The sequence below is a fragment of the Corapipo altera genome, unplaced genomic scaffold, assembly GCF_003945725.1.
Source record: "Corapipo altera isolate COAL_440 unplaced genomic scaffold, ASM394572v1 69, whole genome shotgun sequence".
Lineage (NCBI taxonomy): Eukaryota > Metazoa > Chordata > Aves > Passeriformes > Pipridae > Corapipo > Corapipo altera.
The window spans coordinates 5,486,496-5,505,151 of record NW_020884908.1 but is presented as its reverse complement, the minus strand read 5'-3'; the positions used below and the strand labels follow the sequence as shown (position 1 = coordinate 5,505,151).

The following is an 18,656-nucleotide window of genomic DNA, read 5'->3' as shown; positions in this document are numbered from 1 at the left end:
TCCTGCTCAGTTCTAAGCACCAATGGATGTGTATCTAGCCAGTAACAGCTCTTTATTGTTTCCTTTGAAGGCCAGACAATGTCCTTTTGAATAGTGCATATCGATGATCATCTTCAGAATGTTAGTATTAACTACATGGCTAGGGAATCTGAAATTAAGGAAAGAAATAACAGACCTAGTGTGGAGGGAAATAGCAGGTGTGGAATTTACTGATAGTAATGGACTTCTGTGATTCATTATAACAAGAAGACTTTAATTTCATTTTTCTAAGATAGTTGGGGTGGAGATATGTGCTGGTGTCCCATTGTAATCTGCAAAGAAAGAAGTTGATTCCTGTTTCACTGCTAAGCTGCTGATGTAATACCAGTACAGTGCCTGGAGAGACACTTGTGACTGTAATTATGAAGCAGATAATTACCTAGCTGCTTATTTAAATAACACCCTTTTGGAACTAGATGCACAGCTTGGACCTGTAATAGTTATTGTGAAAATGAGCATGTCTCATCCAGCTTCTGCCTGTCTATACTGTTTTTTCTTCACAAATGTTTTGATAGCTCTAGTAGTACTACCCATACATTATCATACCCTAACTTGTGTTAATGATTAGTGTGCATGTTGTGTTTTTCTTGTAGTGTCTGTTTTTGAGCTTTGTAAATTGTTGGTATTTTCTGTAGCATAATTTATGGTCACTTTTCCAACAGCTTCCACTAACAGTAGGAAAACTTTAAAATATTTTGAAGAGTAGAAGTTACTTCTTAGACTAACTCCTGTGAAGCTTCTTCAGAATCTCTTGCATTCATCTTGTGGGATTCTCAGATAAATTTAACAGAAAAGTGAAGAACTTGGTGAATGGCTTTATATCAGAGTTGCTGAAATAGGTCAGCCTCACTTATGCTCATGGGGAAATGTGCAGCCATCTGACAGCCAGTGGAAGAAAACAAAGGGCTTTCAAAGTAAGGATGCTTGTGCTTTGCCTTCAATGCTTGCTTCTTTGCTCTTCTGGTGGAGACACTTCTGCTTCTACCACTAAGAGAAAATGATAATGTTTGTTACAAGAGCAGTGTTTTGATTGTCACTGTCTTTGTGTGTGTCTGAAATCTATTCATTGAGTGTCTTATTTTAGTTTTGGTCCATACCGAGCACAGCTGCCATTAATTCACATTTGTATCTCCAGAAGATGGGTGCAGTAGATTGAACTGCTTCAACCCTCCTGAAAAACTGTGTGCCAGTCCTAGTGAGGCTGTGTTAGTCTGCTCTTGCTTAGTCTGCTCTTTCAGAATAAATTCTAACTTCTTCCTCAGCTCAAAAAAGCCAAAGACTCAACAGCTGGAATGTCCAGCTCACAAATTTGCTATGAAGAAAGTGCCTGCTTAGACCTGCTGGGGGAAGTAACTCATCGGGATGATGATGTAAAGAACGTGTGGCTGCAGCAGGCTGAACGTGCCGGAAGAGGGAATATGAGGCAGGGAAGAGCCTCCTGTCCTGAGAACTTGTTTCTATCCTTGCCTCTTTCACAAAACTCCTCTTGAGGTTTTTGGGTTGCCCTCTAATTGCAGCCTTTGTGTACTAGGTGTTTAGCTTTGAGATCAAAAGCTGAGAGGAGGAGGACATCAACTGGTCTCTAAGGGACACAAGGCAAGCAAGCAGAAAGATTCAAGCATTGGAAGACACCATGCAGGATTAGTTGCTCTCCAAAGTATCCTAAACTAGATATCCAACTTATTAGACATCACCAGTTTTAGCATAAGGGGGTGAGTGTGTTCATTGTGTGTATATTGAGGCTGTTAACATGCCTGTGCTGTGGGGCAGGTTTGTGAAAATAAGTTGTTTTATTGGTTGTGAGTCATTCTGATCTGATCTGGCAGCGATGAGTGGGACAGAAGAATCCATGAGGAAATTCATTGCTGGGTGTGCAGAGCAGCTTTTCAGTCCATGTTGCAGTAACTAAGGTGTATCTGAGGGATAAAGTAACAAAATACTGAACAGCTGCTTATGAAGCATCTTCTGGGAGAGGCAGGAGGCTCTTTGGGGACTGTAGGAAGTGAGTGTGCAATTTAAGACTGTACTGTAATGTGTGTGCAGAGCCAGGCCAAAGTCAAGCCCTACAAGCAATTACAAGACAGGTGTTCCTTAATTTGCGAGTTTGCTTCTCTTAATTGCTGTGCAAGGTGCTTGATTGTCATGTGCTGTAAACAAGCAGTTGTGAACAGGTGACTGCTGCTGAAAATACTGGAATCCTTTCATTTTGGCATTAAGGAGAATGCAGGCCTTAATGCTGAACTCAAGTCATGTGTAGTGGTTGCAAGTGACTGTGAAGACTGTGCACATGCTTTGACTTAGTAGAATAGGAAAACCCTTTCTTCTGCATCTCTTTTGTTTGTAGGAAAAGGTTTAGGTGTACTGCTTTCTCTTTTGCAGGCCTAAAGCTAAAAAAGAAAACCTCAGTCAAAATATTTATACAGAAAAAAGTAGCAACATACTGCTGTTCTTTCACTGTTCACTTTCACATATCTAAGACTTGGACCTAATGTTGGAGCTCCCAGAGCCCACAGCTCTCTTCCTTGTATTTCCATAAATAATCTGTGCTATGATAATGAGAGAGAATATCATTGTATTTGGACTGGCAAAAATAACTCACAGAAATTCTTTCAGCGTTCAGGTACAATATATTTCAGATGATGATGCATGGAGCCCACACTTACCTTTTTTCTAATAGGACAGGAACATAGTAGGATTCAACTCTGGAATAATTCCACAAGTAGTAACTACTCCGAAATGTATGTATTGTGTACGTTCAGGTTGATCTACAGTGGAACTGAGGGTAGACTTTCCATGATTCTGAAGACTGAGCAGAAAATACTGCCAGATAAAGCAGGTCCAGAGGGCAGGTAATATCATTAAAGAAAAGAATCATATATTGTAAAGATCTCCAAGTGTAAATATCAGTATTACTACCCCTGTCGTAGCTTTGTACAATGCAACATGGACTCTGTATCTGTGAAAAATATCAAGGAAGTGAGTATTTTATTGTAAAGGGCGTTCTCAAAGCAGTGTCTTCCAGGAAGGTTTTCTTGAGCGTTGCAGGGGTGTCTTTGGGACAGTAACCTGAAATTCCTTGGCATTGTGGTGCTTTGATGTGGTGTTTGGTTTTTGGGTTGGCTTTCTTTTTGGGGGTGGATGGGGGATGGATTCTAACTCAGTTAAGTAAACACAGGGAATATATTGATTTTTGTAGTGTTTTTTGATTACTTCTGGAAAAAAAAAATTAAATCAATGTGAATGTTATTTATACTGTGTTATTTCCATTCTCCACTCCTCTCTGCCCCATCTTTTACATTGAGGTTTAATACTTGATCATACTATGGAAATAGACAGGAAGGGACCATGGCTGTATTAAGAAAGTGAGAGTATTTTAATTGTTCTCTGCATTTGTCATCCCTCTGGGTTAAACTGCCCCAGTGGAGGTAAATAGATCTCATCTTGGAGATGCTGTCCCAGTAGGCTCCCAATACACGAGGAAAATAATGTGTAACAGTTATTTGGACTTCTCTGACTGTAAGATAAGTGCCCCATCTACAGCTACAGCTATGTGGCTGAACAAGTGCAAATACCTGTTCTAGTGTGTGCTTAGGCTGAAGAAAGCAACAGGATTTAAAAGAGAAATTGTCCACACTAGCAAAAGTCTACAGCAGTGGTGGATTCAATGACAATGTCGTTTTGGGTGTCGGATTTAGAGTTCTCAGCATTTTGTGAATCATAAAAGAAATATAAAACATTATCTTTAAAAGATTTTATGAAAAAGAAGATACAGCCTTTTTTATTGCTGCTTAGACAGTGAAGCTTTGGCTCTTTGAGCTCACATGTGGTATTCTGTTAGTTTGTGTGTTGTTACAGCGAGAGAAGAATTCCCAAACTGAGAAGTTGGAAAATGCTTTGCGTTTCTGGAGGAGACACCTCCATTTTTAGCTGCATGATTCATGCTGATTTGAAGTCTTACCTGTGTTATTTCTTATGGAAGATACACTAAAAGACAATTGCAATTCTGTCTCATTTTTCTTCAAATATAAAAAACCAATGCACATTTCCAGCATGGGTTGACAGTTTCTAGCTTGTACATTGGTGCGGGGTTTTTGATGACTTCTCATTTCATAAATTCTTTTTTTGCATAGTACCAAAATGTTCAATAGCAATTAGTTCCTAATTTTTCTTCTGTGTTAGTAAAATACTGTTTTATGAACATATTCCAAAAAGGTATCTCTTTCTTGGGTTAGGGGGAAAATATTTTTCTTTTATTAATGCTTCCTACTAGTAGTTGATTATCTTCACTTTCACAAGCATAGCTCCAGTTTGTTATTGGTCTTATTTTCCTGGCTTTAGTACCCAGCTATCATTTTTCATCACAACTTAATCTCTGGATTTGAGTTCTTCTTCCCTCTGTTTCTTTAATCACAGCGCTTTTGGAATCATCGCTTCTCCTTTTAATAATTGACCCTTCATGGTAACATCTCTTTTGGATAATTGAAATAATTAAGTTCTCCAACTTTCTTGCTGTGAGGCATTTTCTACTCTTTAATAATTCTTATAACTGCTACTGACCTTTGTTTTTTTGACTGCCTTTAAGCAAAGGGATGTAGGCATTACAAATCTGTGGAGTATTTCATTGCTGGTGGTCTTAACTTTGGGTATGGAACCGAAACAGTTTCCCTTGTTTTCCCTTACCCTTTTGCTTTCTTGAACCTCGCTGTGAGAATAGTCCCTTCTGCTGCAGTGTCCAGTTTGCTACATGTGTTGAGGGATTATCTGCCCTGACCCTTACAACTCTTGTGCAAGATCCTGCCTGACAGGCTTTAGTCTCACATTTGGAAGATCTGATATGTGTTGTTTCGAAGACTAATAAAGGACCAAATACAGACGCTGTGTTTTATCAGTGGGATGTTTTAAAAATTGGGTGCACATGATGTGGTAAAGCTGAACTGGGCAAGATCAAGCAGGACTTCAGAGCCCTGAGATCATGAGTGAAGGGGACAGGGACCCAAGTGATCTTCTACTTTATATTTCCAGTCAGGGATCAGGGTACAGGCCCAGAGCTGTAACTTCTGTGATAACAGGACATTCTTCAAAGAACGCAGGCTGCTGAGGAGAGATGGGATCCACATGCTTATAGAGCAAAGTAATCTGCTAGGGGACTTCAACCACCCTGACGTCTGCTGGAAAAGATGGTCTTTAAAGGTCCCTTCCAACCTAAACCATTCTATGATCATAAAACAAGTTTTCTTGTGCTTCAAGAGAAGACTGAGGTGTTATTCTGCAGACCCCCAGTAGCTGAGATATGAGATGAATGGCAACTCCATTGGATAGCTTTGTCTATTTGCCATAGGAAAGTTAGGAAAAAATGTAAGCATGTCTCTCTATGATAAAGCCAATGTCTGAGACAGTTTGAAGGTCTTGTGTGATTAGATTTTAAAGTATATAACTGGTACTGATTTTATTCTAGAATTAATTTGAGAATACTTTGCAATATGTAGATAACACTGCTGTAAAAGATGTGGAATGTGCACCTAAGAATTGTAAAAATGGTCTAATAAAAAGTACCAAAGCATTTTGCAGTGTTCAAAGCCTGGCAAGCCGTGCTTTCTGCTGAAGGGTATCGGATCTTTTTCAAAAGTTGTTGGCTTTAAATCCTCCTGGCGCATACTAATCAATGCCTAGCATATAAAATTAGCTAATGCTCTTAACTGCAGTGTGGTACTTACTGTGGGAGAGGGTGCCATACATTTAAAGGCTTTGATGGAATGATGCCTCAATCTCTTGTACTCGTACTCAGTAAGTTCATTTTCCTTTCTGAACAGGATACAAGGGAGCGTCCAGAAGTCAGTCAAGATGAATATGGTGAAGAGGATCATGGGCCGGCCGCGGCAGGAAGAGTGTAGCCCCCAGGACAACGCGCTGGGCCTGATGCATCTGCGGCGCCTCTTCACAGAGCTCTGTCACCCTCCACGGCACATGACCCAGAAAGAGCAGGAAGAGAAACTTTACATGATGTTACCAGTGTTCAACAGGGTAAGCTGGAGAATCTGCAAGAGGTGTTTTCTTTACTTGAATTAGACTGCTCATGTTTTGTGTTCCCAAGACCTTTTTGGTTCTAGCACAATAGAAGGTTTACAAAATTCCGCTGGCATCTTTTCAGTTTTCCCCTTCTCGTCACATACTGTTGTGTTAGTGCAGAAACTTGCCTTTGGAGATTTTCTTCTATTATCACTTTTTCTCGAGTGCAATCCACAGTACATAGACTGACACAGAGCTTTCCTGCAGAGCTCACTGTTATTAGAGAGTCATCTGATTTCCAACCTGAACTTCAGTAGCAAGTTTATAACCATTTTTTTTTTGTGACAGCACTGTCCTTGACACTAAATAACTCTTCTTTCGTCTTTGCATTTATTGTACCATTGCATATTTTGAGATAACAATCATAGTATCTCCTGTCAGCTTGGTTTTGCTAGGCTACTTGAGCTGAACAATTTTAATCTCCTCATGAGATATATTCTCTATATTCTCATCACCCTTGTAGGCCTTCTCCTGTGTATTGAGTTTGAATCCCCTTTCCTGGATAAGGGAGATTTTGAACGTGCAATCTGCAGGGAAAATATAATAGTCACTTTTGCAGTGGCATTCATATTTCACTACTCCCTTGTGCTCAGGCACTGAGATTTTGTTTGGAGACAGGACTGTGGCAACTGTCACTGGATTAAATTAATAATCTTCCTGATGTCTTACATCACTCAGTTATGCTGCCACTTTATTGTGAATAATAATTTTGATGGTAGTTTTAGGGTCTTGAAAGAGCAGTAGGTACAGATCTAGCTTTCTTATTTTTTAACCTGCTGTGACCTGAACCCTTACTCCTGAAGTTCTTCTTGGGTGATGGATTTGTGCTTGTATATGATACCATAAAGAACTGAAATAATCTAAAAACTGAAATGCAAAAGCTCCACAGAAAAATCAATACAGCTTTCTCTCTTTTAAATTGATGCTTCGTTGACAGTATGGCTTATGATGGTATTAAACACTGCTTGTGTGCTTACATGCTTGTGCTGGTTTTGGCTGGGCTAGAGTTAATTTTTTTCACAGTAGCAAATTTGGACTGTGTTTTGGAAATAATGTTGATAATACAGGGATATTTTAGTTATTGCTGAGCAGTGCTTACACAGAGTCAAGGTCTTTTCCGCTCCTCACTGCACCCCAGCAGCAAAGAGCCTGGGGGTGCACATGGAATTGGGAGGGGACACATCCGGGACAGCTGACCCAACGGATATCCCATAAATACAGTGCCATGCTCAGCATATAAAATGGGGAAGAAGGAGAAGGCGGCAGGGGGTTGTTCAAAGTGATTTGTCTTTCCAAGTCACTGTTAGGTGTGATCTAACTTTCCTGGAGATGGCTGAATATCTGTCTGCTTGTGGGAAGTAGTGAATGAACTCCTTGTTCGGCTTTGCTTGCGTGCACAGCTTTTTGCTTTTCTTATTAAACTGTCTTTATGTCAACTCACGAGTTTTCTCACTTTTACCTTTCTGATTCCCTCTCCCATTCCACCTGACAGGAGTGAGCAGGTGGCTGTGTGGTGCTTAGCTGCCAGCTGAGGTTGAACTATGAGAGTGTTGTGAAGAAAAATTAATCCTAGTCAAGACATAAGATTAATAGGATTTTCAGTCTAATAGGTAGTATGCTTTAGTGGATAGATCACCTAAATGTCATTCTCTTGCCGTAGGTCTTATTTCTTTGGGTAACCTGTTGCGTGGCTTTGGGAGAAGTAAGCTCAGTTCATCTGCTTGCTCTTTAATTTATCTGCTTGGATTATATGCCCTTTAGTTATAGACTTTCTTAATTTGTTTTTTACAAATTAGCACTGTGGAAACTCAATCTTGCCTTGAGCCTATGAAGGTTATTTTGATGCTGTTATGCTTAGAAATCTCCCCCTGGTGGTTACAGGTGGCTGATGCTTCTGGAAAAGAGGCTCCTCCACTAGAGCTGCTTCAGCACTTAGCTGGGATCTGCAGGTGGAGAACATTTTTTTTCTTGACCTTTGTGGCCAAGTAGCTACTGGCCAGTAGCATTGTACCTCTGAAAATTGCAATTGGTGATATAACTGGGTTTGAGTAAAACTAGTGTAGCAGTGCACATCCTATTTCTGTACAGCAGTCTAAGGAGAGATTTTGATTAGACTTCAGAGATGAAAAAGAACAGGTTTTAATTTCTCCATTGCTTCTACCTTTTTTCCTATTTTCTTTCTTGCTAAACTTGCCCCCCCATCTTCCACACCACTTGCTGGCTGTGTCCTCATTCTGAGTCCCTCCGCTGGACTCCATTGAAACCTAGTTGTAGTTGCCTCATGTCTTTCCACCATTGTTCTCTCTCACTGTCCTTCATTCAGCTCATGTGTTGAAGCATTCTGAAAAACAAACCAGTAGCCCCAAGTTTTCTTTTTACTTTGTCAAAGTCAGGTCTTGCCTAAGTAGTCTCAGGTACCGTTTCTATTCCCGAAAAGATTAACAGTTTCTGTGATTTCTGATCCCAGTTTTTCCCTTGTTTATAGTAGTTTTTCCTTCTCCAGATTCCCTGTGTTTCTTTTCTATTCTATTATTACAGAATCCATCTAATTTTGAGGATGGGCTCTTTTCTCCAAGTCCTAGAGACTCTTTTGTACCCTTCTTTTAATGAAGTGAACTTGATGCTGAAGACAAATTGTTTTGTGTTTGCCATGTTTTGTTTTTCAGTCGTACCTTGCTTGTTTTCTTCCTCTTTTATTTTTTTTTCCCCTCTCAGTTTCCTTGTTTGGTTTTAACATTGCTATCTTCAGTGTCTAGAGGTTTTGAACCTGTGGTCTTCTTGGAGTTGTCCTTCATGCCACAAATACAGGCTGTTGCCAGATGTTGTCACTTCAGTTTTCAGTCTCTAAAATGTGGATCATAACCTGGCACACTGCAGGAAACAGGCATTGCTTGTGCTCTTTCACTTCCATTCTCACAGTCCCTGATAACCATTATTATTTGTCACACACTGTTAGTGTAGCCCAAACAAAACTGATTTTTCTTGGTCAGTCAGATCTCATCCTGTCACCATTTTTTTTAGCTTGCCTTTCATGTAAATGCATTCTTGTCATCCTGTGTTCAAGAGGCTGAGCAGTTGTGATGTCATCTGTTTCTGCTTTCACAGTTTACCTTTTAAGATTCCTGGTTAATGCCACCTTATTCTTTTGATGTTTACCTGTAGTGTTGGCTGTGGTTTCCTTGGCTTATCTATTTTTTTTTTAGTAGAGAGTGTCATCTGTTGATGGTACAGCTTGTTTTGGAACAATCTTTCTAGCTTTTAGTAACTCTGCAAGTCATAACAAGACAAACTCTGAAATTGATTGGAATAAAAAATAGTACAGAAGAAATTCAATTTTCTGAAGAGTCTTGGAAGAGATTTTCTGTGGCAGATAGGGTAAATCTTCATTCACTCTAAATTCTGAGGTGACTTTCCTCTGAGAAAGGAATCTTTTGCTGACAGGAAAAGCATTGGTATAAGTTCCTTTCTGAAAATTTCCTTATTTCTCAAACATAGTACTTAGCTGCAAATGTTTTAAACGATCAGTTAATAACTTGATTCAAATTCAGACTCTGAATCCCTCAGTTACTTTGCATAGTTATCTTTATTCTGTTGAAGATTTTTAAGAGAGATTGAGTACTTTTGTGTTACTGCCTTAAGCAAAGACCACGATGATGTACCATAAAAGCATTATCTGTTACAAGATTGGGATGTCTGTGTTAGGAGAGGACTCCAAATAAATTGTGGAGCTCAGATCAAAACTTTGCCATACCTTGATGTATATTCCAGAATGTCTCTTATACCACAGTAGTGAGCTGTTGGAAGTGGGAGCTGCACGTGTGTGGTTGGAAACGGGGCAGGGTGTCTGTGCATGAAATCCAGTAAATAGTTGTGGAAGAAGCATTATTTTTACTGAGTACAGAGATCTAAAGTGAGGAAGGTAAGTCTGCTTCCCATAGGCATCCAAATGGCTGGCAGCAGGCAGCCAGTTAAATAACCAGTGTGTCCAGGAGCTCTTTTGAGGCTTTCATGCTTAACCATGGGGTTGGGTTTTTTTCCTCTTTTCAGGTATATCTGAAGTTTTGTGTGAAATGCAGTTTCATTTTCTTCCTGATATTTGGAGGAATTTTAATCAGTAAATCCAGAGGAGCTAAAGCATTCTTAACTTTGGTTTATAGATAGAGAATGTCTCAAACGTGCTGTAGGTAAAGCCATCTTTCTAGTTCTGGTAATGAATGGGTTTACAGACTGTTCCTGTTTCTTCATTGTTCAGAGAGGCTTATGAAATGATGAATCACATAGTAATGAAAAGCTAAATTGGTGCATAATTAACAATTAAAGATTGGCCCTGTGGAAGAGTACTCAAAAGGCTCCTTTCAGAGTTCCATGAGTTTGCAGAAGCACTGCTCCACCAACGTGGTAGAAACGCTTTTGCAGTATATGAGAAAAGTGGATGGAACGATGAAGGGGCTGGTTTTGAATAAGTGGTACATTGTTTACATTATCTTGAAAGAACCTTGCTTTTCCTTATTAAGAAGATGATTTACTAGTCAAATGTGTAATATCCTGTTCCTGGCTTTTACTATAATTTTTAGTCAAAACCGATATAAATATCCAATGGAAATGCTTATTCTACCTCGTGCAAACTTGGGGCAACTAATTAAAATTCAGCTGACCTCAGTTAACCTTTTACTGTAATTTTGAGCTCTCTGCATTTCCTGGGGTCTGCTGACAAATTTGAGCAAACTCAGGCAGGTAACAGAGCTATTAGTTTTTCCTCTTCCCTTGGTCTGAGTGGAAGAGCTTTAAACAATTAGTGATGACAAAATGCTCTGCCAATGTGCATTCTAGTCTAGATAATCTTGCTTATATTCTGTCAGTGAATATGCAAACCTCAAGGGCCCTCTCCCCTTCTTACAGCCTTGTGGAAGTTAGGTGCTCCCTGATGAACTGGGAGCTGATGCAGACAACTGCAAAAGGAGGTCTTGTGAAAGATTTAGGGAAGGTTGTCTGTACTCTGTGATTCAAATGAGGGGTGTTTTTTGATCTGCCTAAAACAGTTGTCTGCCTGTAACGTCTCAGCTCCCATTTGCTTGCTTTTATTGATAGTGGTGGTTGAAATGTTCTGGATGAAAAATACTTACGGCTTTGATGAAAATTATTTTTGTTTTGAGGAAACGGAGTGTTCGATTTCATTGTTGTATTTCTGGCTCCATTTCATCGTGACTTTGCAGTGCAAGTAGGCAGGAAAAATATTTTTGGCTGTTTTGTGATGTGCCAGAGCAACTGATGCTAAGGGAAGTCAAACTTAGACAAAGGTTATTCTGTCTTCTGCCTTTTGAGTTTTCCTCAGTAACTTAGGGGTTCCATGGTAAGTTGGCACCATGAATATCTCTCATCCCTGTTGACTGTAATCACGGATTTCACTGGATGTCCCTGGACTTGAGAGTGACCTCAGCCAAGTGTGTCAGCAGCTCAGCTGTAATAGTGTGACTGGGTCACCCAGAAAAAGGAGATGAGGGTGAAATAACTGTGGAGTCCAAATCAGTTGTACTGTTGAGATGATGACGTCTCCTTTCTGAGAGGCCAATTATAACCTGTTGAACAAAAGTTTTACTAGAAAAATACTGTCATCTGGTGACACTCCTGAAGGTTACATAATTAGCTACAAAGGAGAAAAATGTAAATGGGCAGAGACTGTTCAGGTGTTGAGCAGTCTATTCTGTTTCTTCAGCACTGACAGAAGAGATGATACCAGAATTTGGACTGCATGCTTTGTTTGATAATGAATATTGTGGTTTTATTGTGACAATTTTAGTGCAAGTTTTACATGGGAAGTGTGAATGGAGACTGCTTTTTGTGTGCAGTCTTGAATGAAAAGTAAATTACTGCAGTAACTAGCTAACTGCATTTTGAGATAATGTTGTGTTCCACAGCCTAGTGCAATGCCACAGTGTTAACACATTTCTCCCTGTTAAATGTGATTTAATACATGATTTAATAACCTAATAAATGCTTAATCATGAAGAATAAGTTACTGGAATTAAGTGACAATTCATAAAAAAACCCACTGCTGTTACGTTCAAGAAGATCTCAAAAGAGGAGAGTAAGTCCTTGGGGTATCAGCAGCGTGAGAGGCTTCCTGGCATCATCAGTTTATTGAGGAAAGACTTAACAGGGCAATTGTAATTCCTAGTTCCTTTTAAAAGATTTTACACATCATTCTGTACAGGCAGTGCACCTCTGTGGGATGTTTAAATCCAGCAGATAGTAAAGGAGTTAAAGAATTTGATCTGGTATCTGATCTTTACCCCATTATGTGCAGTCCCAGTCTTTTGGGCCTCTGTGGGGTTTTCATCGTGCAAGAAAACTTGCAACTCTCTTTTTCCCTTTTGTTCATCAGATCTTACCTCCCTGAGTGATGTTGTAATTCCAACCATGAATATATTTTAGATCATGCACTGTGAAAACCAGTGCAGTGATGAATGACGCATCATGAAAACAAAAACTTGCAGTCTCCATAGGAATACTTCCTCAGAAAGGAACATAGCAGTTTGTAGTGATCCTTGTAAACTGAATGACTTTTTAATGCATGCATTTTTGTCTTGTTTTAGGTGTTTGGAAATGCTCCTCCAAGTACAATGACAGAAAAATTTTCAGACCTCCTGCAGTTTACTACTCAAGTGTCACGACTGATGGTGACAGAAATTCGACGGAGAGCATCGAATAAATCTACAGGTATTTATTTCATAGGGCACAAGTTTGGGCTTTTCACATCTGTGCATCTTGATTTTCAGATTAGTTGAAATACTATGAACTGCCATTCACAGCAGCTGTGCATGCAGGCTCAGAAATTGAAGTCTCTGCAATGAAAGTGTGTTGTCTTTTTTTTTTTTTTTTTTTTTGGACTGAGGGGAAAAGGAGGAGGTTAAAGGTTTCCTCCCTGGGTTGCAGAGAAAGCTGAGTTCCATGAGCTTGACAGCAGATCAAAGAGAGAGGAGTGAGGTCAGTTGCATGACCTGCTAGGAGAAAAGGGCCAAGAACATGCATGTTGACAGCTGCTGTATCTTGCCTGAGGTGCCTCTTGGTGGTGTGTTGTGTCCCTTGGATATGTTAAGATTCCAAAACCATGCATTTTAAATTAGTTGCAGCCTGGAAACTAATAAGATGTGAAAGTACAGCAGGTCCTGCATTATGACCAATGCTGCCAGCCCTAGAAAAACGTTAGTGGACTTCTCTTTTGCTCTGATTATTAAATGTCAGGGTGAGATTTGGTTCTCTTGAACCCTGAATGTGTGAGAACCTGACCTCATATTGGGAGTTGCATAACTGAGGACAATGCACTGAGAAGGCATGGTTCATTAGCTTTCCTCTTTGATTTCCTCTTCTGAAGAGGAACGATTCCGAGAAGTATCAAGTCTTTGCCTACTAGATAATTTTAAGATCTGTGCTGAGTTCTCAGCTTGGATTTGGTGGTAAATAAGGACTGGAAAAGGCTGTGAAAATTATTATGCAGGAAGTCAGGAGTCACAAACTGTGCCAATTACAATATATTTCCATTTTAAGTAGAGTGACTAACAGTGAAACATTCCAGATGGCTAAACAGATATCATAGACAAAACCTGTTCTCTATGGGTAAACAGGCGCAAAATGTCTTTTCTGTGGGTATTTAGGAGAAATAAATGTCCAACAGCCGTGTTGGCAGAATGGTGGTGTTCGCTTGACCTTTTTTCCTGGGGAACATCTGTTATGCCTGCGTGTCAGTCACATTCTGCTGGGAATAACCATTCTTGTGTTTTTATTACTTCAGTTGTTACCCTTGATTTTCGTTGACGGTGGTTGTTTTGGGTTTTATTCTTGTTTTCTCCCTCACTTGAAAACTTGACCACAATGACTTAAAAGATGGTTTGGGGCTCTTCTAAGCCTTAATGTAATGAGTACCAATGTTTCTATTAAAACACAAAACAGTTGTTTTTCCTCTGTTAGCAGGATTGCTGTTACTTTGGTCAGTAAATTCTTTTTATACCTCCCCTAAGAAAGCCTGGTAGGTCCATGTTCTGCAAATTGCACTGCGAATCTTGATGGGACCAGGGAGTTGCAGTGTCCTCTCCAGAATAACCAGTTAACAAGCTGTTAAAACTCGTAGTTTGTAGACTTTTGTGTTACACTGATTAGAGCTAGATACACATTTTTTGTGGTACTGATCAAAAAATAGAAATTATTGGCTGTTTAAAATACATTTTATGTTAAAAGCATAATATCGTGTCTATGGATTGTGAAGGTTCTTGCATTATTTTTTTTCTGAACTTCCATTCTTTCTGTGTCCCAAACAAAACAATAGAGTATATCTTAATAGCTGTTGACAGGTATTTATATCTCCTAGCATGTTTTTAAAAGGGAAAAACTTCAGAAACAACTACATGAAGGAAATGTCCCTGGTAATATACAAGTGCAAATTCCTGTTTGTGTGAAGTGCACCATTTAAGTCTACAAAATTGCGGAGCTTGTTTTAGAGGCAAGCTTTCCGTGCAAACATAATCAAAATTCAACTTTAGATATTTAATGAAAGGAAAGAATTTTACAAGAGCTTGATTTCTATAAATGTGTTGGCAGTATTTTAACAGTTGGGAATGTCGTATGATTAAATCATACCTGTCAGTGTGTTGTGGTTGGGGTTTTTTTTCCTTCTCTTTTCTTTTATTTTTTTTCCCTCCTCCATCTCATAATGGAACACAGGGCAATTATTTTCATCAGGCCTTTGAATATTTATGCTAATAGCTGTGTGAGTAATGCCTGCCATCGTGGAGGCATATCTCAGTTATTCTTGGCAGACTGTCGAAGTTTCCTCAGAACGGCGTTTTGTGATTCAGTAGTAACTGTGCCAGCACCTTATCTCAAGTGGTCTCTTAACATTGCCACTGTAGTTGTGTGTTCAACTACAGTTTCAACTGTCTTATTTCTCTAGGATGGATGTAATCTTGGAGTAAGGAAAAGGCAGCAGTTAAAACTGAGTTAAATTATCTTTCACCTTTAAGTCTTTGGTGTATAACAGTGAGCGTTTCCAGGTGGCAGCAATAATTGTATCTATGAGAATTAGTGAATGGTTTCCCTTGCCATGGGGTATCTAGTCTGTTTCAGAAGATGGTGAGGTCATGGTTGAGATACTCCTGTATACTCAAGAGTTTTAGCTGCCACATTTTCCACAAATAAATCCAATTTTGTGTCTGAATTAATCAAAAAGTTATGGTAGTGCTATGTAAAATGTATGTTCAAACATCTGTGTCTAGGGTAGTCTCAGTTCTGAAATTAATCTTTTTTTTGGGAGTAAGTGCATCTGGCTCAGAGCTGAAAAAGACAGACTTCTGAAAAAAGGGAAAGGGACAGCTGGAATCTTGAATAAATGTGGTTACTAGTGGCTACTTTGGCTGGAGGGGAAGCAACACTTTAATTTAATATATTTTTGAAAAGACATATCCTGGATGCAATTGGTTCGTCTGTGATTTTGCAGATAGTCCAACAGCATGTCTTTAAAATTGCTGGGGAAAAGGGAGCCTCAATCCATTCCACTCCTACCAGTTTGATGCCAGTGTCAGCAAGTGATACCCAGAGCCCTGGAGAGGGATCACAGGTCAGCAGGAAAGCATCTGAAGAGCAGCACAAAGGAATTCCAGTCACACCAGCCAGTAGTTTGGCTGCATCAGAAACACAGTTAAAATGTAAATGTGTCTATGCAAACAAATGCTTAGAGCATGAGGATTAACAGGAGAAATTAAGAGACTGCACACACTGCAGAGCTATCATACTAGCATTGTGGAGGTATGATGGGATGGCTCCTGTGACTGGAGTGTTGCAATGGAAGGATACAGGTTCTTTAAGAAGGGCAGGCAGGGAAGATGAGGAGCGGGTGTCATTCTCTCTGTCAGTGATCAGCTGGAGCGTGTGGTGCTCTGCCTGGGGATGGATGAGCTGACCAAGATAATATGGTTCAGAATTAAAGGGAGAGCAGGCACAGGTGATGTTATATTGGAGGATTGCTCAGCCGGGAAGACGGAGTGGATGAGGCTCCAGTAGACAGACAGGACTAACCTCACATTCACAACCCCTGGTCCTCATGGGAGACTTCAACAACCCCAATATCTGTTGAAGGGACAACACAACAGGGCACAGGCAATCCAGGAGGTTCAGAATGATTCCCTTAGTGATGGGCAGTCCTGCATCCTGGAAGATCATAGCCCAGTCAGAATATAAGTAAGTGTTAGGACAATCCATGAAACTGTGCAGAAGGGTAGAAAATTGAAGAGTAAGAAAACAAAATGGTACAGCACTGGGCTGGAACTTCTTAGCCTCCTTTCAAAGTCAATTTCAAAAGTTTGGTAGTTGTTTGGTTTTTTTAATGATTTTACATGTGCTATTCTGTGTATATCACTGTTTTATGCACCTCTTCAATTTAGTTGTGTCTTCATTAACTTCAGTCAGTGCTTCATTTCGTATTTGCAACATTTTCTGTATGCAATTGTCTCAGTATTTACTATTTAATGCCAAATTTATTTTTACTATACTTCTAGGCTGTTCAACTAATCCTTCCTGCCTCCAGAAACAACAATTTCAGTTACTGTTTATACCCTCTGAATGTTGTGGTGGTGTGGTCTTTTTGTGGGGTATTTTGGGTTTTTATTTGTTTGCTTGGTTGGGTTTTTCCCCTGTTGTTTTATTTATTTTTGGTTTTGTTTTGTTTTGGTTTTTTAGGTTTTTTGTCGTTCTGCCCCCTGCTTTCTCTCTTTTCCTCTTAATTTCACAGATTTACTCAAACTGTTTCACCACTGAATATGCTTTAAACCTCTTTAGGCACTTCTCTAACAGATCTGGTGAAAGACTCATTATCTCATCGTCAAACCACTTTGGGAGATCAAATTGATAAACATTCATCATCATAATGTTTAACCATTGCAGAAAATCACATCAGTGGTTTATCTTTGGCCTCTGACAGTGCCTACCTTTATTCTTCATAAAATTCTATTGATCTGCAAACTCTGTTTTTATTGTTCATTTTTATTGCAGTTTATCACATCAGCAGAACGAATTTCATTTTTCTCCTAAATACACAAAAGTTACTGTAATTTGTCTCAGTGCATCTTGCATTTGGGTGAATTACAGATGATAGTTAAAGGAATCTTCTTATCTTCTACTGCTTAGCAGCCTTCCGGGCTCCTCCCGCAATGGAGCCTGAAGTTTTCCTCATAGTGTTACTTGCAGTGTCTGCTTCTCTTTGAAGAGTTGAGGAACTTCCTTGATAAAATAAGTGGACCTAGGGGCAGCTTTCAGACTTTTTTGGTATGTTAACTTTTCTTCTGCTGAGAAGAGACTTAGGTTGGAAATCTCACATGCTGTGGAAATCTCATATGCTCTGACTACCACTGTCTTGGTTTTTTCGTTATATATTTATCTTTTTTCCTGTGGTTCACTTTGCTTTACAAGGTGATTCTACTTTGAATTTATTGAAATGGCTTTGAAAGGCAAAAAGAAGTGTCCTGTCAACTACTACTCATCAGGAGTCAGTTCTGATCAATGACTTCTATATCTTACTACTTTTGGTTAACTTTCTGTTTATTGTTGGTGCTTTTTAACAGATCTTATGGAAGGTAAGTGTAGTGCAGTATAGAGCCTTTCCAAGAGATCCTAGAAAGCCCATTCTTTTATCATCTGAGTTACTGAGGCTAAATGCTGGCACAGTTGGGTTGTTTATCTTTGGATGAGCAGCCCTCCATTTTTGCACACTGCAAAGGCATCAGCCACTTCATATCTATGACTTGTGATGACAGCCCTGTTTGATTCCTGGTGATTGAAGGCAGATGTTTTGCCATCCCATTTTCATTTGGGTTGATACTTCTCTATTACTACGTAGGTAATTGAAGTGATTTGTATTCTGTAACTCTAGCTATCTGACTGTGTTTGCAGGCGTTCTCCACAAGAAGTAGTAGAAACTTCTTGAAGGTTCAGTTAGAGAAGGGATCTCTGACTTCAGCCTCACCACCTCCCTGGCACACCCACCCATACTTCCCACTCCATCTTCCCCCTCCTTGGCATATGCACAGACATTTTTTTCATTATTACTCCACTCTAGAATAAGAATAAGCTATACAAAAGTCTGATGACACTATTATATGCTGTTTAAGGTACTGGAACATCTAACTAAAAGCTTCATGTACTGAATTTGTCCTTAGTGCTATTGCTATAGGCAATAAGGTTGCTTGTAGTGCAGCACTGATTTTTGCTTGCAGTCTGAATGGGTCTAATCCCGTTGCTTTCTACTTGCTGGTTTTCTGAAGCCCAGGATGCAAAGACCTGTGTCATCTCTTACATATAAAGCAAATGCTGGTGTTTTATCCAAGCCTCTCTCCTGTATGTACTGAATCCATGCTGAAAAACCTGACTCCTGTGTATTAACATGTAACCACATAATCATGCTCGTACTTACGTGTACGTGCTTGCACAGGTGTCACGATATGTATGTTTACACATTATTTTACAGGTTTTTGTCTTTGCTTTTTTGCTGTTTTTACTAGATAGATATC

The 18,656-nt window shown here is 39.5% G+C and overlaps 1 protein-coding gene across 8 annotated transcripts in view; it reads left to right on the top strand.

The window, feature by feature from the left end:
* WDFY3 (WD repeat and FYVE domain containing 3) overlaps positions 1-18,656 on the top strand; it is a 133,699-nt gene that overhangs the window by 13,799 nt on the left and 101,244 nt on the right. For all 8 annotated transcript variants that reach the window (XM_027652734.1, XM_027652727.1, XM_027652733.1 and 5 more), the window contains exons 2-3: positions 5,850-6,060; positions 12,699-12,822. In XM_027652734.1, the coding sequence (XP_027508535.1) occupies positions 5,881-6,060; positions 12,699-12,822 (304 nt within the window). In that variant the 5' untranslated portion in view covers positions 5,850-5,880. The remainder of the gene's footprint in view (positions 1-5,849; positions 6,061-12,698; positions 12,823-18,656) is intronic.